The sequence below is a fragment of the Schistocerca serialis genome, chromosome 6, assembly GCF_023864345.2.
Source record: "Schistocerca serialis cubense isolate TAMUIC-IGC-003099 chromosome 6, iqSchSeri2.2, whole genome shotgun sequence".
NCBI lineage: Eukaryota > Metazoa > Arthropoda > Insecta > Orthoptera > Acrididae > Schistocerca > Schistocerca serialis.
The window spans coordinates 131,481,050-131,502,428 of NC_064643.1; the positions used below are offsets into that span (position 1 = coordinate 131,481,050).

Sequence of the window (21,379 nt, forward strand, 5' to 3'; positions counted from 1 at the left end):
ATGTAACTTATCCAGTATGCAATACACATTCATGCTGTCATCTAGTATCAGAATCTGTTAATTCATACACAAGCTAAACCCACTAGCTGGTCCCAGTAACTTGGCACAGTGAAATCTGTAGTCATTCTCTGAACATTTCAGTGGAGCTCACTTAAACGTTTTTCAGCATCACATATACCATACTTAATCCTATAGTGCTTGGGTCACAGAGTTTGACACGGGGTTTGATCATGTGGCAATGGTAGCTGTTACAGTTACATTTCACCTCAGAAAGTACCGACTCAGAAACAGGCATATGAGTTACTCTGCTGCTGAGTAGTGCTCCATCTAAATGAGTAGTTCTTCAATGGTTTTCAATGGGTTGAACTCGAGGAGATGGGGACTGAATCGACCAGAGGAGCAGAGTTAACTTTCACTTTATCCTCCTTGTTTCAGTGAGGTTTTTATTTCTGTGAGGATTTTCCGGCCTTTACTTCTGGGACAGTAAGGACCATTTGTTTCTATGACCTGCAATCTGTGGCTCTGTCAGTCATTGGTTGGTGGTAGACTGTTGGTATGTTTTGTCCTGGGAGAAGGGCACCTTGGCAGGTGTCCTCTTCCCTGGTGATGTCGGAGGAGGACGAGGCATCTCCAGCTGCACCGATGGGGTGGTAACCACTGGTGCTGTAGGTGTGACAGTTGAGGGAGTTGGTGCACCCTCCCCTGAATGATAATTGACATCTAGGACCAGCAGTTACTGTCCGACAATTGTCGTCATGCTAGGTGTGACTTTTGACACACTGTTTGCGAAGTTTGAGCTCATACTGGTCAGACGGAGTTGTTCAGACTTTTTCTCAGCTTCTTAATAAGACAGGCAATAGAATGTTTTATATTCCTGGATTTTCTTCTCCTCCTCGAAAACTGAACACATCAGCAAAAGAGGGAGAAGGTGTTGTAAGTGGTTTAACACTTGTGGGGAGGTTTTCACAAGGACTGCTGTCATGTGTTGATTGGTTGGTTGATTTGGGGGTTCAAAGGAACCATCCTGGCATTTGCCTGAATAGATTTAGGGAAATCACAGAAAGTCGTGTTGTTCCGCCACACATTTCACAAGTAATGTCATTAGTACAGCAGGACGACATGTGCGCAAACCTCTATCTCACAGGAGCACGAAAACAGGTTTTACATGACACCTAGAAACCACTACCTTAACTTTCTCAGGTAAAACATATCTGCTGAAGGCTAGGATGAAAGATCCAGTGTCCAGCCTATTGTCCTTAGGTCCTCTGGATACAATGGATTCCACACTGCTCTGGGTAAGCAAGATTCTTCTTCTGTTTGTAGTGAAAGGTCCTGATTGAAGATGACACCTTAAATTCTGTCGAGTTTGTTATGAGGAGAAATGGTAACCGGTATTATCCCTGAGCTTGTCACAGGCCTGAAGTGCCTGCGATGGGTTAGCATATAATGCTTTGGTCAACAAACATTCATTTCACATATTATCTATTGCTGTGACTTCTCTGAACAGATCCTGAATATATTTAATGAAAAACAATGGCTTTAGTGTTCCAAAAGATTTCCTGTCAGTTGAGTGTATTTTCCACCTCCATTTCTCCTTGACTGAATCTCATCCTATGGCATGGCCAGAGACAAACACTATGTGGTTGTAAGTCTCTGTGTCAGAATCTTGCATTGTGTCTGCTGAGGTGGCAGTGTTGGCATTGCCACCAGTCTGGATGAGTTTGACCCATTTCACTGCAGATGAATGAGTTTGACCTGCTTCATTGCAGATCTTGCACAATGGTGCCACTCACTCCAACTGGGAACACTCAGCACCAGTGCCACCCCACCAAGGCAAAGGTTCCCTGGCACTGTATCAATTGTCCAGAGTCCCAGATTGGACAAGCACCTAGGTACTTCTTGCCATTCATGGGGAGGTAACAGCTCAGATTTCAGCAGTGCAGTCCCTGTGTAGTCAGGAGGCTACAGCCAAGAGGGTATATGATGACCCCCCCCCCCCCCCCCCCAATGAAGGATAGACTACCGCACTATGTTTCAGATGTGAAAATAAATCTCATCTAATAGTAAGTGCAGAAGGTCACAGTGCATGGTGGATATATTATGCACCATGTAAGATGTCCTCCCCCAAATAGTGTGCCCTTCTGTGAAATTTAGAACAGTGGTGGTTGAACCCTAAGAGGGGACCACAAGTAATTATGCCAAAAATTTGAAGGAAAGGTGAAATGAACACAAACTAATTCTGGTCCTAATAATGGCCCAGTCATCAATGTTAAGCTTCACTAGGTATACAACACAACTCCTCTCAGTTGCCTCTTACGACAGGCAAGGAATAACCAGGATCTATTCTAGTTCCCCATACCGCAGGAGGCTCCAACATCCTGATGCTGATTATATCATTAAATATTTAATAACAGTACTTTAATTTGACAATGACAGGAACCTGATCTTCAACTAGCTGTCAACGGGGGGCCTTTTTTTATATTTTGTAGAAATACTGCTTCATTCACTATTAGCTTTAGTTTGACTTGTAAAATGTCCACAGATCATTACAAATATTCATAACTCCACTGTTGGTCTGTCTGTCAGTATTTCTACTTCATTCTGTTACCCCTCTCTCACATCACTGAAAGGAGATATTTGTGCTTGTGTTCACTACCTATGATTTTCTATTTATTTTTCTTGTTTCCTGTTTGTCTCTTTTTCCTGATGAAGAAGCAATTGTTCTGAAAAATGTGCTGCTTCAAGTGTCATTGTTTGCATTTGTAGCTCTTCATGTCTCAGCAATTGCTACAATGGCATGCCTATCTCGAATTAGTTAGCATTAACCTCTCTTTTCTTTTGACAATCCAAAGCTAAATCCTAGACTTTCAATTGTCATCAGACAACAGGAGGGCATAAAAAAACAGATCTGTTTATTGGTACTGAAAAATGAAGTAAGTAACTCAGTATAAAACACAACAGTGGATAAGGAAAGACTTAGGGTAAAGTTTTTGAATTGGGCTATAATACTGACCAAATAAAGTTATGCATCTTAAGAAGCTACAATAATTTATTTTAATTTATTTACATTGACGTCTTGATTTTCTGGGAAAGATTTTCTAGTAACAAAAGAAAAGGACAGAACAGCAACTGTGGAGAGCAGCAGGTGGTGGAAGAGAACTAGAGTGACCAGAAAATCAAACTATAACAACAGGAAGCAGGCAAAAAGGAATACAAACGTCTCAAAAATGAGATCGACAGGAAGTGCAAAATGGCTAAGCAGGAATGGCTAGAGGACAAATGTAAGGATGTAGAGGCTTATCTCACTAGGGGGGTAAGATAGATACTGCCTACAGGAAAATTAAAGAGACGTTTGGAGATAAGAGAACCACTTGTATGAACATCAAGAGCTCAGATGGAAACCCAGTTCTAAGCAAAGAAGGGAAAGCAGAAAGGTGGAAGGAGTATATAGAGGGTCTATACAAGGGTGATGTACTTGAGGACAATATTATGGAAATGGAAGAGGATGTAGATGAAGATGAAATGGGAGATATGATACTGCGTGAAGAGTTTGACAGAGCACTGAAAGACCTGAGTCGAAACAAGGCCCCCAGAGTAGACAACATTCCATTGGAACTACTGACGGCCTTGGGAGAGCCAGTCCTGACAAAACTCTACCATCTGGTGAGCAAGATGTACGAAACAGGTGAAATACCCTCAGACTTCAAGAAGAATATAATAATTCCAATCCCAAAGAAAGCAGGTGTTGACAGATGTGAAAATTACCGAATTATCAGTTTAATAAGCCACAGCTGCAAAATACTAACGCGAATTCTTTACAGACTAATGGAAAAACTAGTAGAAGCCGACCTCGGGGAAGATCAGTTTGGATTCCGTAGAAATACTGGAACACGTGAGGCAATACTGACCTTACGACGTATCTTAGAAGAAAGATTAAGGAAAGGCAAACCTACATTTCTAGCATTTGTAGACTTAGAGAAAGCTTTTGACAATGTTGACTGGAATACTCTCTTTCAAATTCAAAGGGGGCAGGGGTAAAATACAGGGAGTGAAAGGCTATTTACAATTTGTACAGAAAGCAGATGGCAGTTATAAGAGTCGAGAGACATGAAAGGGAAGCAGTTGTTGGGAAGGGAGTGAGACAGGGTTGTAGCCTCTCCCCGATGTTATTCAATCTGTGTATTGAGCAAGCAGTAAGGGAAACAAAAGAAAAATTCGGAGTAGGTATTAAAATCCATGGAGTAGTAATAAAAACTTTGAGGTTCGCCGATGACATTGTAATTCTGTCAGAGACAGCAAAGGACTTGGAAGGGCAGTTGAATGGAATGGATAGTGTCTTGAAAGGAGGATATAAGATGAACATCAACAAAAGCAAAACGAGGATAATGGAATGTAGTCGAATTAAGTCGGGTGATGCTGAGGGAATTAGATTAGGAAATGAGACACTTAAAGTAGTAAAGGAGTTTTGCTATTTGGGGAGCAAAATAACTGATGATGGTCGAAGTAGAGAGGTTATAAAATGTAGACTGGCAATGGCAAGGAAAGCGTTTCTGAAGAAGAGAAATTTGTTAACTTCGAGTATAGATTTAAGTGTCAGGAAGTCATTTCTGAAAGTATTTGTATGGAGTGTAGCCATGTATGGAAGTGAAACATGGACGATAAATAGTTTGGACAAGAAGAGAATAGAAGCTTTCGAAATGTGGTGCTACAGAAGAATGCTGAAAATTAGATGGGTAGATCACATAACTAATGAGGAAGTATTGAATAGGATTGGGGAGAAGAGAAGTTTGTGGCACAACTTGACCAGAAGAAGGGATCGGTTGGTAGGACATGTTCTGAGGCATCAAGGGATCACCAATTTAGTATTGGAGGGCAACGTGGAGGGTAAAAATCATAGAGGGAGACCAAGAGATGAATACACTAAGCAGATTCAGAAGGATGTAGGTTGCAGTAGGTACTGGGAGATGAAGAAGCTTGCACAGGATAGAGTAGCATGGAGAGCTGCATCAAACCGGTCTCAGGACTGAAGACCACAACAACAACAACAACAACAACAACAACATTCTTCCCACTTGAGCCACACAACAGATAAAAATGGACTGCAACCAATCTCCTTGAATAATAAGAAACAATGAAAGGTTTCGATGCAAGGAAAATCATAATCCAAGAAGAACAAATTTACAATAGCAAATCAGTGGCAATTTTTGTTCTAGGAATAGTATGAAGGCATAATCCAACATAATGACACATCAGCCTAATACATCTCCTCCGCAAGAAGACATTGCAAGTTTGTCAGATATGAATACTGTAAGAGATAGTCTTGCATGAAGTGACATAATAATTATATAATTATCCCACAGCACATGCCTAATTGCTAAGGAGGGGGTAGTCACGATGCAAGTCATTGCAGATAGAGCACTAAACTACTGGGTTATGAGAAGGGGAAGAAAATTGATTGTGACCATGTTCATGAAGCCATCCCAGAATTTATCTGGAATGATTAAAAACAGAAAAGCTCTGCTAAAAGAGATAAATTTCACAATAACATCCTCATGAAATTTATTTGGTTCGTCCCTTGGTGTTTCTACCTGACTTCTCATTAAAGTTTTAGTTTTTATGCTTCTCTTTGCTTCATTTTTGAACAGATTTTCATTCGAAATTTTTTAGTAACTTTGAGTTACCATGTTACATGGTGATTAATCACTTGAACGAATTGCAACTGTGATGCTCCAAATAACAGCTACAGGCTCCTCTGACTAGTTGGAGCAATGACAGGGGTACCAGGCACAAGTTACTCATCTTTTTGGCATCAACGATTGCCTCATGACTTGCTAATGCCTTAATGCAGGTTTCATTCCACCCTTAGTTTTTTAGTTATCAACCTGTGAGTGGTGACACACTTAGCATATTGTTGCTTGTTATTCAGACTGTCTTAGGTGCCACACGATATTTTAACCAGTGTGGTAAGTAGGTAACAGTGATCTGTTCTTGATAACCAGTTAGAAAAAAAGTCAAGATCATAAATAAGTGAGATATTCTGTGATCTTGAGTTTTCTTAAAACAAAAATGAGCCACATAATACGCAACAATGGAAAATCCAGAATAGAATGTACCAATATTTCAGCAGCTTCTAGCAGATGTTTGGTTAGATAGTAAGGAAGTTACACGTTTGAAACTGCCTCACCCACCCGTCCACCTGTAGCCTTCTCAGCAAAGCTACGTCATGTACAGGTACATGTCTGTTGTCACGACCTGAAAAAATGTTGATATTGAAGTATTCGGACAGCTTTACTTAGCTTCCCATATTTGTTTTTCATCTATGGCATCAGAGAAACAATTAGTGCTTGTAAATTTCTGAATCACCATCACTGTTGTCCTTGGTACCAAAAAACTGAAGCAGCCACCTTAGACAGCTTTGCTACGTTTTGATCACCATTACATATCTGCTTGAAGTGGTCCGAGTTCATTTTGATTATCAGCCTGAAAAATTTACACAGGAGCTGTAGTTCTAGTAGTTACAAGTGTCTCCCATCACTTCAGTTGTATTTGATCGGAGTGTTGCAAATTAGCAGGGCTGAATGTTAGCATTAATTAAACAGAAAACTAATATCTGCAATATTTGCCCCCCCCCCCCCCCCCCCTCCCTGCACCCATCCTCCACCACTGACAATGAGCTCAAAACCACTTCAGGAAGAAAATTCTAGCCAACAGAAGCTTTGCTGCACACTTATGCATGGAGAAAGTTTGCAAAATAAGGCAGAATTTAATGACAACACATTTGGATTATTAGTGTATAAAATGAAATCTTAAAAAATTGAAATTAAAGTCACATATCACTAAAACAGTAACAAAACTTGATATCACTTTTCACAACAACAAAATGTTCAACAACAGGATATGCTCACATTTAGATGTCGCACATAGTTGGGACTGAGATAGCATAGTCTGTAGTAGAGACGTGAGGAAACCTAATGCCGATACAACATGTAACATACCAGTACCAGGACACCATCACTAAACATGTCTATTCCCTCAATGTTTCTGTGACTGCACTGCCTACCAGTTTCTCATCATGCGTGTGTCATAAAAACCATTTTGCACACTACAACAGAATTCATTGATGAAGAGCACATTCCTACAAAGAGCAAATGGTCTTGCCTTGCTGCTTTCGAGATACTTAAAAGCTCTGCAGACAACTATCTATTACACAATTTCATTGTGACATCAACTCGAGATAACAGTCCTGTTGCTGAAAGATTAGTCTTGGTCATGAAAAACATTCCTGTCTCTCAGAACCATCAACAAAGCCATGAAATGACGCTTTGTGACGTACTTATTGCTGCTGAGACTGCAGTCTACATCTGAGCTGCTTCGAAGCATCTGCTGATTCTACCCTGAAAAATATAGCCAATAATGCATTTTTGTGGCAGTAAGTGTACATTGTGAACTTGAGTAAGTAAGTTCATCAATATACTATACTCTTCTGACTGCAGCTTTAGCTCTAAAAACACTGATTTTCATTGTCCTTCAATCAGCTGCCTAATCAAAGCAAATGATGCTTCTTTCCTACACAGGAGTGACAAGTTCAGTTGAGAATGACTCTTCACTTTTTCTATTTTCCTCATCATGCTTCACTTCTGGGCACTAGTGCAGTTCCCTTGACAGGTGATGGACAAGGAAAAAGAGGAAAGGACAAAATGTACACCAGTAGGAAAAGTGACTCAATATCCTAGACCACTAAAAATAAATTCAGTTATAGCAACAAACTTTTAACAAGTTACTGGAAAACTATATAGAAACCACAGGATGAAAATGCAAATAAAATATGTAGAAAGCCAAATTTCACAGTAGAACTCTATTTCATTTCTTTTGTTTCACAATTTATTTACAAAGAAAGATTACATGAAATCAACAAAGCCCAGCAACAAAAAATGATAAAACAATTTTTAACAACACTTATAAAAAAAACAAATAAATCCTTAACTCACAGGAACAACAGAAGGTGATAAGACTGGCACATTTGATTTATTGTTTTTTAATTCCTCCAAGTACTTGGCACGTTCAGTTAAGTCCAGAAACTGCTCTCCTTCATATATAAAGTGATGGTACTGTGGATCAACTGTCACAAAAAAGTAAACACTTGTTAAATGTATGTAAATGAAATCACACGTTGCACAATATACCACAATTTCTTAACTTAATTAAAAATTAACGATACATCGTGCTCCATTATTCAGCACACCAAAAATGGTCCTAAGACCTTCTGCTGAGGCACTCGGGTGTTGTGTAGGATAGAGTCATAAAACTGGATTTTGATTAAGTACCTTTTCACCACCTTCAAAAGACGATGTTGGCTACTGATGGAAGACATATACTGAATTTGGAGTCTTCCATCAATACTGACATCACCACCTGAAGGACAGTCTACACCTTAGTTTTTACAGCACCATCAGAAAAACATTTGAGAGCCTTATCAAAATTTATATTTGGTCAAAGCTTTATAGAAAACACTTCACATATCTGACAGAACAGGCCGTGACGTTCTTACTTGTACCCTAAGCCATACATATTAAGAGCTTTTCCTACACAATAAAACTAACTTCACAAATTTTTTAATAAATAAAAATTTAAAGGATTCATTAAAATAACAAAAGGCACTTAGTAAGCTTGTTATGGCAAACAGGCTTTGATATACAGTCAGTTAGTTTTTCATCTTATTTCACCTTTATTCATTATACGGTTTATAGTTTCCATACTGGGTAACAAGTGCTTTAGTGTTTTTCAGGATGTGATTATATAACTGCTGCAGTTCTCATAATGGAATGCTACAGTACCTCTCTGAAGCACCAAACATTTTCTTAAGTGGATGTTATTCTTCTGGTGGAAAATTATTCTTGAATAATTAAAGGTACTATCCATGTCTGCACTTAATGGTCTCAGTCAAGTCTCACAACCTGTGACACCTTGGTTTTACTATTGTAAGGACACCATTAAATGAAGCCACTCCCAAGTTGTGTCTACTGTTATTTAATGATATTACCTCCCAAACAATAGCCCTGTCAAACACATGATAAGCTAACTATATGTTCTAAGCAAGGTCAAGGTGCAAATCGTGTTCAAATGGCAGTGGAAGAATTTATATTCTCCATAAGTTAGAATGACCTTAGACACGGCACATCAGGACAGTCTACAACCAGACACAAAAACGCTACTTCCATAAGTGATACAATGATTTAAGTCAAAACATTCACCAACATACGATGACGACAATGACAACAACAACAACGGTGATGATACATTTTTATTCTATCTTTATTAATGTGTTTAAAATTCATGAAACTTGAAAAGTTTAGGATCGCAAAAAACTTGCACCCTTTTTATTATCATGAATGCTTCAAGATGACAAAATAAGATTTTCGGCAAACATTTGTAGGCAGAGGGACACCTAATTTTGTCCAATGGGTAATACTTTTAATTTTTTAATCAACCAAGATATTGAAGTAAGCACAGTTTTATCAAATGGAACAACATATTTTTTCAATCGGCATTCAAAAGCTTCTGAAATCAGAATATGGTAAATACAATGCTCATTAATGTTGGCATTGAAAAGTGCAAAAGCTGACAAGCAAGACATCCAGAATAAGCTATTGTGGTGCAAATACTGCCAAGTGCTCTCATGCCAGACTTCATCATTGTGTCCAGCAAGAAGATAGTCCTACACTATGAAGATGAAATGTATTCCTCCCTGAGCCTATTTTATACACCAAGGAGACAAGATCAGCTACGACTGCTGTAGATGAAATTAAAGCATAAAAAAAGGGTTAACAAAGCTGTTTCAAATGACTGCACTAATTCATATTTAGGTGAACAGTTTTTGTGGTAAAAGGTAAACATTGACTGGTTGGCTGGTTGGTTGGTTTAAAAGAGGGTGAAAGGGACCAAACTATGTGGTCATCAGTCCCTTGTTCCGAATAAAACAATGCCACAAGTGTGAGAATAAAACAAAAGAGACTGACAACTCAAAACGAAATGAAAGGAAAAATCACAAGAACGATGAAGGGCAACAAACATATAAATGGACAAAAGAGGACAAGAAAACCACAGAAATGCAAGAAACAGGAGGCAGAGATTAAAACAGCAAAGCTGATTACCATGGCTGGCTGACCATGAGAATAAAAAAGGAGAAGCCAGCCACTCTGCAACACATTAAAACCTCCACCCTAGAAGCACTAGTGTGGAGGACACAGAGGAACAAAGTAAATGGCTAAAACTTAGATCGAATGATAAAACCCACCCTTACGAATAAAACGCAAAACTAAATCAGCCAATATGGCATTGTGAGATAAAATTAGTGTCAACGTGTCCGAAAACCCAAAATTTTGTCACTGGGCATTCAAAGTGGGACAGTGCATCAGAATATGGGCCACTGTCAACTGGGCACCACACCAACACTCAGGCTGGTCTTCATGCCGCAGGAGGTACCCATGTGTCACCAAAGCGTGGACAATGCGGAGCTGGCAGAGGACAGCCAATTCCCTGTGAGAGTCCCACATGGGAGTCTTCCACACATTCGTAGCCTCCTTAATGACATGCAGTTTGTTGTGTGTACTGTTACGCCATTCTGTTTCCCACAGCCGAAAAACCCTACACAGATCAGGTTCAGAGATGCCCATTTCCAGAAGCGGTTTCCATATAGCCTGTTTGGCCAGCCTGTCAGCAAGTTCATTGCCCAGGATGCCGACGTGTCCTGGAGTCCTCACAAACACCACTGAATGATGGGACTGGCCCAGGGCATAGATTGGACCCCTGGATGGATGCTACCAAAGGATGGTGAGGGTAGCACTGGTCGATAGCTTGTAGGCTGCTCAAGGAGTCAGTACACTGAAGAAATAATTCGCCAGGGCATGAACGGATATACTGAAGTGCACAGGAGATGGCCACTAGCTCTGCTGTGAATACACTGCAGCCATCGGGCAAGGAATGCTGTTCAAGTTGACCTCTGTGGACGTAGGAGAGCCAACATGACCATCAGCCATCGCACCATGGGTGTAAATCACTTCAGAGCCCTGGAACACGTCAAGAATCGAGAGGAAGTGACAGCGGAGAGCGACAGGAGTAACTGAGTCCTTAGGGTCATGCGAAAGGTCCAGACAAATCTGCGGCCTAGGTGTATACCATGGAGGTGTATGCAGACAGACCTAGATGAGAGGTGGTAAAGGGAAGGACTCAAGTTCAGACAGAAGGGACTGCATGTGAACCGCAATCATTAGCCTTGACCTGGGCCACCCACCGATGCAGGAGATGAGCTGCTGTGGGTGGAAAAAGGAGACGGCAATTCGGACGCTCAGGAGAACTACGAATGTGTGCGAGCAGTTGTGCACGTCGGATATGCAATGGAAGGACTCCAGCCTCCACCAGGACACTAGTCACCAGACTCATTCTAAAAGCTCCCATCGCAAGGTCAACACCACAGTGGTGCACTGGGTCGACTAAATGCGACGCTGAGGGCTCCGCCAAACCATAAACCAGACTCCCACAGTCAAGGCAGAATTGAACAAGGGCTTTTTAGAGCTACAGCAGAGTAGAGCGATCTGCAGCCCAGTTGGTGGTTGCTAAGGCAGCGGAGGGCCTTGAGGTGTTGCCAGCACTTCCGCTTAAGCTGATGAAGGTGAGGTAGCCAAGTCAATCAGGCATCGAAAACCAGTCCTAAGAATCGATATGTCTCCACTACAGTGAGTGGATCATCATGAAGGTAAAGTTCTGGTTCCGGATGATTGGTATGACGCCGACAGAAGTGCAGCCCATGACTGCGTCTTGTGGATGGCTCCCTGTAGGCACCGCTCAGCAACACCGTACTTGTGGAGCAGAAGTAGTCTGCATACAGAGAGGGTGAGACGGACGGCCCTACAGCTGCTGCTAGACCGTTAATGGCCACTCAATACAGAGCCCTGTGGGACCCCATTCTCCTGGGTATGGGGGCAACTATGGGAGGCACCAACTTGGGCACAGAAAGTACGGAGCAACAGGAAATTCTGGATAAAAAACGGAAGCGAGCCTTTGAGGCCCCACCTGTATAATGTGGCAAGAATATGATGTCACCAGGTGGTGTCATACACTTTGCGTAGATCAAAAAAGACGGCAACAACGTGTTGGGATCTGGTAGAGGCTGTTCGGATGGCAGACTCAAGGGACACAAGATTATCAGTGGTAGAGCACCCCAGGCGGAAGCCGCCCCGACATGGAGCCAGTAGGCCACATGACTTCAGGACCCAACCCAACCACCGACACACCATATGTTCCAGTAGCTTCTAAAGAACGTTGGTGAGGCTGATGGGCCGATAGCTATCTACATCAAGCGGGTTTTTACCGGATTTGAGCACTGGAACAATGGTGCTCTCTTGCCATTGCAATGGAAAGACCCCATCGCACCAGATCCAGCAGAATATGACGAGGAGATGGTGCTTCTAGTCAGACAAGAGATGTTTAATCATCTGACTGTGGATCCGATCCGGCCCAGGTGCTATGTCAAGGCAACGTGCAAGTGCACTGAGGAGCTCCATAAATGGGGCGTTTTAGGGTTCACTGTGGCGTGTAGTGAACGAGAGGACTTTCCTTTCCATCCACCGTTTGAGGGTGCAAAAGGTTGGGAGGGTAGTTCTCTGATGCAGAGGCTCGAGCATAGTGCTCAGCAAAGTGCACGGTGATCACGTTTGTGTCGGTACATAGCACGCCACTGATGGTAACGCCAGGGACACCTGTTGGGATCTGGTACCCAAAAAGACATCTGATCTTCGTCCAGACTTGGGGAGGTGACGTATGGCACCCAATGGTCGACACCTACCTCTCCCAACACTCCTGTTTCCGTCATTTTATAAGCGGGCATACATGGGCACGGAGCCCCATAAAGGCTATCAGATGCTCCAGGGAAGGGTGCCGCTTATGTCGCTGTAGAGCTCGCCAATGCGCTGTTATTGCCTCAGTGACTTCTGGTGACCACAAAGGGACTGTCTTTCGTCAGGGGCACCCTAAAGAGTAACGGACTGCATTTTCTGCCACAGAAACGATTGTGGTAGTCACCTGTTCAAACATCACATCGATGTTACCATCTGGGGGAGAGCCAACGGTGACATCAACGTGAAAGTTTCCCAGTCCGCCTTGTTTAAAGCACAGCTGGGCAGGTATCCATGGGCCTGATGCTGGGGCAGTGACAGGAAGATAAGAAAGTGGTCACTACCACACAGGTCATCGTGTGCTCTCCAGTGGATAGATGGGAGAAGTCCTGGGCTGCAAATTGATAAATCAATGGCCGAGTAACTACTTCAAGCCACATTGAAATGTGTGGCGGCCCCAGTATTTAAGTGGCAGAGGTCGAACTGAGACAGTGAAGTTTCAACATCTCTGCCTCGGTCAGTAAGTGCGGTGTCACCCCACAAGGGGTTATGGGCGTTAAAATCTCCCAAAAGTTGGAAAGGTTTAGGGAGTTGATCAATCGGTGCGGCTAATACATTCAGAGGTACTGCACCATCTGGAGGAAGATATAAATTGCAGACAGTTATTTCCTGTGTCATCCGTATTCTGACAGCCACAGTTTCAAGAGGGGTTTGAAGGGGGACAGTTTCACTACAGACTGAGTTTAGGACATAAACGCAGACTCCACCTGACACTTGATTATGGTTGCTACGGTTCCTGTAATATCCCTTATAGCTGTGAAGGGCAGGGGTCGGCATTGCTGGGAACCAAGTTTCCTGGATGGCAATGCAGAAAGCAGGTGTAAAGCTTAACAGTTACCATAGCTCAGCCAGGCAGTGGAAAAAACCGCCGCAATTCCACTGGAGGATGTTGTCATCGTGGGACTGGGAAGGCACGGAACATTCAATGAGGTAGTTTACACCTCAGAGTCACCTGCTGCCACCGACTTTTTTGCCTGAGCAGTCTATATCCATTGTGTCTGAGGGTCCGGCGAGATCCAGGTCCTCAGCGGACACCAGAATCTCTACCCCAATCTCAGACGCAGAGCTTGTAGGTAGCGGTGGTGTGGGTGCCACTGCAAGTTCCTTGTTCTTGGGGGTCTTCTTTTTCAATTTCTTGCACTGTTCCTTGGGTTTCCCTTGCTGCAAGGACTTCATTAAATCGGTCTCCGGGACTGAGGATGAGCATGAAGCCCTGCAACCAGCTGCTTTTGGGTTCTTCAGCCACTGGCAGGTGTCATCTTTCCCACTAGTGGAAACCTGAGAAGGGAGTGACCCAAAGGACCCCTTCCTAGCAAGAGGAGCCGAAGAAGTCATACGCTTCTCTGGTTCAGAAGTGGGGACTGAAATCCACGATGGTTGGGGTGGTGTTGCTCCCGAAGTAGGTTGTGTGGGAGCAACATGGAGGGCAGTGCACCCCCACCATCAAGGGGGCAGGTGTAGTCTCCTGGTTCTGAGAGGCAACAGGAACTCGAGGAACTGATGGGGCGACAACTGACTTCTTAGTGGTGGCATAGGACGAGGTTATAGCCACAGGACATAGGCACACAAATTTCCTCTTAGCTTCAGTGTAGGTCAGTAGGTCCAGGGTCTTATATTCCATGATTTTCCTCTCTTTCTGTAAAATCCTGTAGTCTGGTGAGCAAGGTGAATTATGCTCTCCGCAGTTGACACAGATGGCAGGCGGGTCACACGGAATTTTGGGATGCGATGGACGTCCACAGTCTCGACAGGTGGAGCTGGAAGTACAGTGGGAAGACATATGCCTGAACTTCCAACACTTAAAGCACCACATTAGGGGAGGGATATATAGCTTGAAGTCACAGTGGTAGACCATCTCGGGCAATATGTCACTCTCGAATGCCAAGACGAAGGCACCGGTGGCAACCTGGTTATCCCTCGGACAACGATGGATGCGCCGGATGAAATGAATACCTTGCCGCTCTAAATTGGCACGCAGCTCATCATCATACTGCTAAAGAAGGTCCCTGTGTAATATAATAACCTGGACTATATTTAAGCTCTTATCAGATGTAATGGTAACAGAAACATCCCCCAACTTGCCACAAGTGAGTAACGCCCGTGACTGGGCAGAGGATACTGTTTTTATCAAAACTGAACCAGAGCGCATTTTGGACAAGCCCTCCACCTCCCCAAACTTGTCCTCCAAATGCTCCACAAATTGTCTTCCAAATACTCCACAAAAAACTGAGGCTTCATGGACATGAGAGATTCCCCATCTGCTCTCATACATACAAGGTACTGGGCTGAATAAGTTTCACTGGTATCCTTAGCCTGGCGTTCCCTCCATGGTGCGGCCAGGGAGGGGAATGACTTGGGATCATATTTCTTAGCATTGAAGTTAGACTTTGCCCGCTTAGAGACTGCTGGCAATCGACCACCAGCAAGAGATGACATACTACGCTTCATGGTGTGTCATCCGCCCTGACGCCACCCACTCTGACCAGGGGCCCTCCCCATGGGTGCCACCGAGCCGCAGCAAAGGCCACCTGGCAGGATGGCCATTGCCGGAAGTCCTGATGCCCCAGGGTGACGGGCATCTGCTCCTTGGCATCGTGGGGAGTTAACGGCACAGGCATCAGCAGAGCGATCCCTGTGTTGTAAGGGGGCTACAAGCAACGGGGTACACGGTGGCCCAACCACAACAGACCGGCTACTGTGCTGCATAAGAAGTGCAAAGAAGTCCATGGTCATCGTCAGCACAGAAAGTGGCACTGCATAGTGCATGGTGGAAAACGCACCCAGGAAGGTGTCCTCACCGAAGAGATGGAGAACGGGCACGACTGCAAGGCGTCAAGGAGAAAGTGGGCTAAGGATCTCAATGCACAATGGACACGATGCACCATGTAAGACGCCCTTCCCTAATTGGCTCGCTCTTCGGGAAAATTTTGAAAAATGGAGGTCAAACCCTACATGGGATCATCACATAAAGGCCGAAATGTGAGAATCCTTTTAGTCACCTCTTACAACAGCCAGGAATACCTCGGGCCTATTCTAACCCCTGGACCCGCAGGGGTGACTGATTAGCTGGCAGAGCTTGTCACGGGAGTCCCACTTATCAGCACTTACTCTGAAGCATCTGATTCCAGCAGCCTATTTTGTTTTATGTAACTATATACTTGCAGTGTCTGATTCTCCTGTTATTTCTATACTGAAGTTTGGTTATATCCTGCCATTACTTCTGTAAAAATTTTGTAGATTTGGTCCTGTTATGTCAACCGCGTTGTTTGGTGCACAAACTGTTTGCTCTAGATTCCTTGAACTGGCCGCCTGCAAGTTGGCCCATTTTTAACATTAATTTGTTGTGCTGTTAAAATTATATTTATGATTAACTGATAAAATGAGACGCCTCAGTTAAAGAGAGAGTGAATGTTAAGCTGACTCTCTCACAGTGGCATTGAGGCTTACCTTTCTTTAATTGGTCACCTCAACAGGTCCAGTGCTATTTGCTCTCTCTCAATGATGTTGTGACCTGTGCTTCTACCTGGAGCACAGTGTCCTTTCATTCCGGGCAGGCAGATAGTTTTGAGATGCAGAGATGAGAAGATATATGCACCAGAGCAGATAGCAAGAAGGTGAATACACTGTGTAGCAATTTGGTAGCTGGCTACGCTGTAGAGCATTGTGTACTGCCTCAACAAACATAATTTTTATATACAACAAACTGGGTCTTGCTTTAGAATTTGAGTGGAAACTATGGGTGCTCCCATGTTATATGCTCTAAAACTAAATGTACGGATGCAGGAACCAGGGGACTGCAAGCAACAGTTGTGTACACAGTGGCATTGGAAATAGCTTTTTAAGAGGACACGAGGAACGTGATGAAATAGTAGCAAGATAACAGTGTCATAAACCACTATACTGCTGTATGGAGAGGTAGTCTCACAAATGTCTGTCCCTACTGTACCGAATGTAACCAAAAACATAACTCAGGGACAGTTTGTGTGTTTATTACTTTTCCTGTCAAAGCAAGTGCTCAAAATGTTGACCTGGAGCACTGACATACACTATAAACTAGTTCTGAATGTACAATACTGCAAGACAAATTTCATCTGTTATTATTACAGCAAAGATCCATGTTATACAGGCTTCGGAAATTGTCGGTTTCCTTGCAGACTTCTTGTTTTCATTTTCCTCCCAGATAAAAGTTGAGAGGTGCTAAATCTGATGAGCGTGCAGGTACTTTTCATGTTTCCTGAATGCCCGATTCAACAATATCCAAAAGTTTCATTATGAATGTCTGTAATTATTTATGCCAAATGGGCAGGACATCTGTCATTTTGGTACCACATGTATGTGTCATAACAGTGGGATGTCTTCCAGTATCTGCAGCAACATGTATATTACAAACTGTAGATGCTTCAGTGATTTAGAGCCTCCTCAATGAAACAGGAACCACAGACATGATTTTTTAACATCCTTCACCAAATACTGACAGACTAAGGCTGTATTTATCCAACATCTCGAGCAGGTCACCTTACAGAGGGTGCTGCTTGGTACCTGGTACCATTCCCCCTTTACAGTATCTTTTATACAGGAAGCAAATGAAAAATGAAATGTCTGTGTGCTTCAATATGCACCATGATCTCTCTGTCCTTATGACCAGTACAGAGCAAATGCAGAGGAACCAGCAGATTTTTTTTTTCAGGCCACCTGATATACTGATTTTCTAAATTAAAATGAAATTTTATATTGTATTTTCAGCCTCAATTCACACAAACTGCATCATAACTGGTTTCAGCATCTTACTGAGTCATCATCAAATGATTTGAATACATTACATAGTAACTCCCCAAACTACAACAAAGTTGTGGTGGGTTCATTTGTTCAAAACCTTATGTCTGTGAAAGTTCTTCACTGAGTGTTTTGAAATATTGGCATGATGGCACTCCAGTAGGTATCCATTTATCCAAATACGACATTTTGTCAAAATTTTAAAGGACCTGGTGAACAATTTTTGGAGATTTAATCTTTTGAACAAAGAACATGAAATCCCCTTTATATTTTATATCTACAGGGTGTCCCACCTAACTTTGCCACATCATACTGTATACTATGAAATGAAACAAAATGTGAAAAATGCAACTGGCAATGTCAGGGCTCACTGAATGAGCAGGATTGTACAATCTATACAAGTAAACAAACTTCACTTTCAACATGAAGTTACGTTTTTTTAGATGGGATGTGTATGTTGTTTCTACTGAAATGAAAACTATAGGTACAAATAGTGATAGCAGACTTGGTTTCACTGCTCTAAACCTTATACCTTCTGTAACTATTACAGTATAAAGTCAAGTGCTGGCACACCAGTCGGGAAGGATAGTGAAGAGAAGGCTGTGAGAAGAAATCAGCCAATCACACGCTGACAGGATTTCCATCCAGGACGACAATGTGACATGATGCTTTTAATTAATTTGATATTATAATAAATGTTCAGTGGAAAAAAAACAGGATTAATTATTTAAAAAAAATTACTTTATAGGTTTTTTTTTTTTTTTTTAAATAAGACTTGCAACCCTGTGGCCGAACTTCCCCAAAAGCGGCCTCTCAGCCAACAATGCCACATGACCATTCCATATATAGTCACTGTGTTCCCCTGAGGTAGTATGCCCCTTCTGTTTATCTCTAAATATAAACACTGCAAACCAGAGCAGGATGCATAGTAAAGGGTACCTTATACCATTATTTGTTACATCCCATGAATGACGACGTATGGGGAAAAAACACTCTCTGTGACCTAATCTCTCTCATCTTTTTCTTAAAGTTCTTGTCCAAGGTATGTTGAAGCAAGAATTTTAATTGTTTTACGGTCTTTTTCAAACAGTGGATCTCCAAATTCAGCAGCATGTTGTGAAAACAGTTTCATATTTCTCCCAAAGACCACCATGGTCTCGAAACTACTGCGTAAAAACTGACTGGGTTGACTGGTTAGAAATTTGACAGTTTGTATCTGACCTCTTAGAACCCCCTTTAAACTGACCTAGCAAAGATGTAAAATATTTCATCAACAACCATCCGACAAAACACATTTCCATAATTCTCAAACAAAATATGAGGATTCACCTACTGTACAATAGTACAATTTTACTCCATCCCAATTACTGTCACTAAATAGTTATCCTTTGTCTTTTAACCATTGTGACCGAAACCAGTAGCAGACTTAGGTATGTACATTAAAGCAATTTGATCTTTTCTATACTTTATGTGCATTATCTTCCACTTATCTACATTTATGGAAACATATCAGCCACAGCACTAAGTTCAAAGTGTGTCTAAGTTAGCATGAATTTCTGTTTGTTAGCACAGCAATGATATCTTCATGTAAACAACTGCATCAACAGCAAACTGGCTGAATGTGATTCCCACACTGCATGGCAAGTCATTAATATATAGAGGGAACAAGAGAGACCCTACCATACTTCTTTGGAGTGTTCCTGGTATTTCCTTTGTTTCTGAAAAACACTCTCCATCCAAGACGAAGGTGCACTTCAGTATCACAGAAATCATACAGTTTCACAGATAACAGATCCACTTTAACAGTGTGGTAAAGTGTCAAATAATTTTCACAAATCCAAGAATGTGGAATCTTGCCTGTTAACTAGTGGCCACAACTTGTGAGGTATTGTGTGAGATTAGGTGTGACTCCTGTGGTTCCTAAAGCCATGTCCACTTTTGAAGACAGCTATTTTCTCACTAGGAACAACAATCTACATGGGCTGAGAGTACATTTAGGATCTCACAACAGACTGATGTCGATGAGATAAGTAACTTTTGCACCTTTCCAGTCAGTAGGGACTAGTCACTGCATGTGCAGTAACAAAAAAATGTAAACTAAACAAGGGGCTAATTCTGCAGCAATCTCGGAGCAAATCTAACACAAATACCAGTACTGCTTCCTGACTTATTACCAATGCCTGTCTACACCTGGTGTCATCCATTTCAGAGCTTGAGAAGCAATCAAGCAAGCAGCAGAGTAAAGTCCTCTGGTATACAGAGTGAAGCTGACTTCTTATCAGCAAACTTTCAGAAGTTGTTCAGAGATATTTCTTCAATATTTTGGTATAAGAGATCTGTGGTCTCTGGTGGTTCATTACAGAGTAATTGCATTTCATTGATTTCTTACCCCCATTTATCTTTGTATCTGAACTGCACTAAACACAACTGCACAACAGTGCAAATGTCTACAATGTGCACTGCATGTTTGTTAGGAAGCAAAGTTGTTTCTTTTACTCACAGTACCAAACCAAACCGTTTGTCTGATGAGTGGGACCCCTGTCTGTCTCAAAGGACCACTCTATTTAGATGCATGTCTTCTACCCAATAATTGCTATTACGAAATGATTGGGTCATGAGTGTTCTTGTTGAATAGTTGAATGGGTCATTTATGGAATGTGATAGATTCCAGTTGTTGTCATTTTAGGAAATTTTGTTCTGGGTAAAGCAGATTGGTTCGTATGTTTCGGTTGAAAACATGCAGCCATGTTGGTATTGCATTGAGAAACTTTTGTGACTTAGTCTGGATGATCTGAGGGATTTTGTGGGTGTTGCTTGGTAACAGATAGCATCCATGGCAATTCAGATAAATATGTTTTGAATTCACTGGACCTTGGTGACATTAGTGCCAGCATCTGTCAATCTCATCTTGGAGCCATATGTAATTGCTGGTAGGACTATTGTATTGTTGATTCTTATTTTTGTTGTGATGGTTAGTCTACTGCCCTTTATTAGGGGATGACATAAAAAGATCAAGGCAGATGCCTTATTGCAAATGTCAGTGACATGATCTCTAAATGTCAGTGTTTCATCCAGTTTGATGCTGAGGTATTTAACGTTGTTTTTGCAGGTATGGGATGTATCACTGATTCTGATATGTAGATCTCCTAGGATTCTGTTAGAAGTAAATAAAATTGTGTGTGTCTTGTCTGCATCAGTTGCTGTCTTCCAGTTGTTCGCTCAGTGTTGCACTAGTTCCACTGCAGATTGGAACTACTACTTTATAGGAGCAATGTCATCTGCTAATAATAAGAAACGACATTCAGGTTGGTTTGGGATATCATTTGTAAATACAGAACAGAGAATGGGCTCAAAACTAAACCTTGTGGGACTCCAGCTTGTATAGATGTTATAGCGTTATTGGCTCCCGAGACATGTACAAGGAAGGTTCTGTTCTTGAGAAATGATGCCATTATCTGTATTAAGAGACTTGGGCAATGATATTCATGAAGCTTATCCACGAAATCTTTGTGCCACATACAGTCAATGGCTTTTCAAATATATAAAAATACTGCTCCCATGCTATGGCAGATGTGAGCAGTAGACTCGTTTGGTTAACCTTTAACTTGATTTACCATGCTATTTTCATCTCTGAACTCAAACTGCTCTGAAGTAAT

General features: G+C 42.1%; 1 protein-coding gene across 1 annotated transcript in view; it reads right to left on the reverse strand.

The window, feature by feature from the left end:
- Positions 1-21,379, reverse strand: part of LOC126483777 (interleukin-1 receptor-associated kinase 1-like) — a 164,855-nt gene that overhangs the window by 111,000 nt on the left and 32,476 nt on the right. Inside the window, exon 3 of the mRNA XM_050106933.1 lies at positions 7,989-8,119. Within this exon, the coding sequence (XP_049962890.1) occupies positions 7,989-8,119 (131 nt within the window). The remainder of the gene's footprint in view (positions 1-7,988; positions 8,120-21,379) is intronic.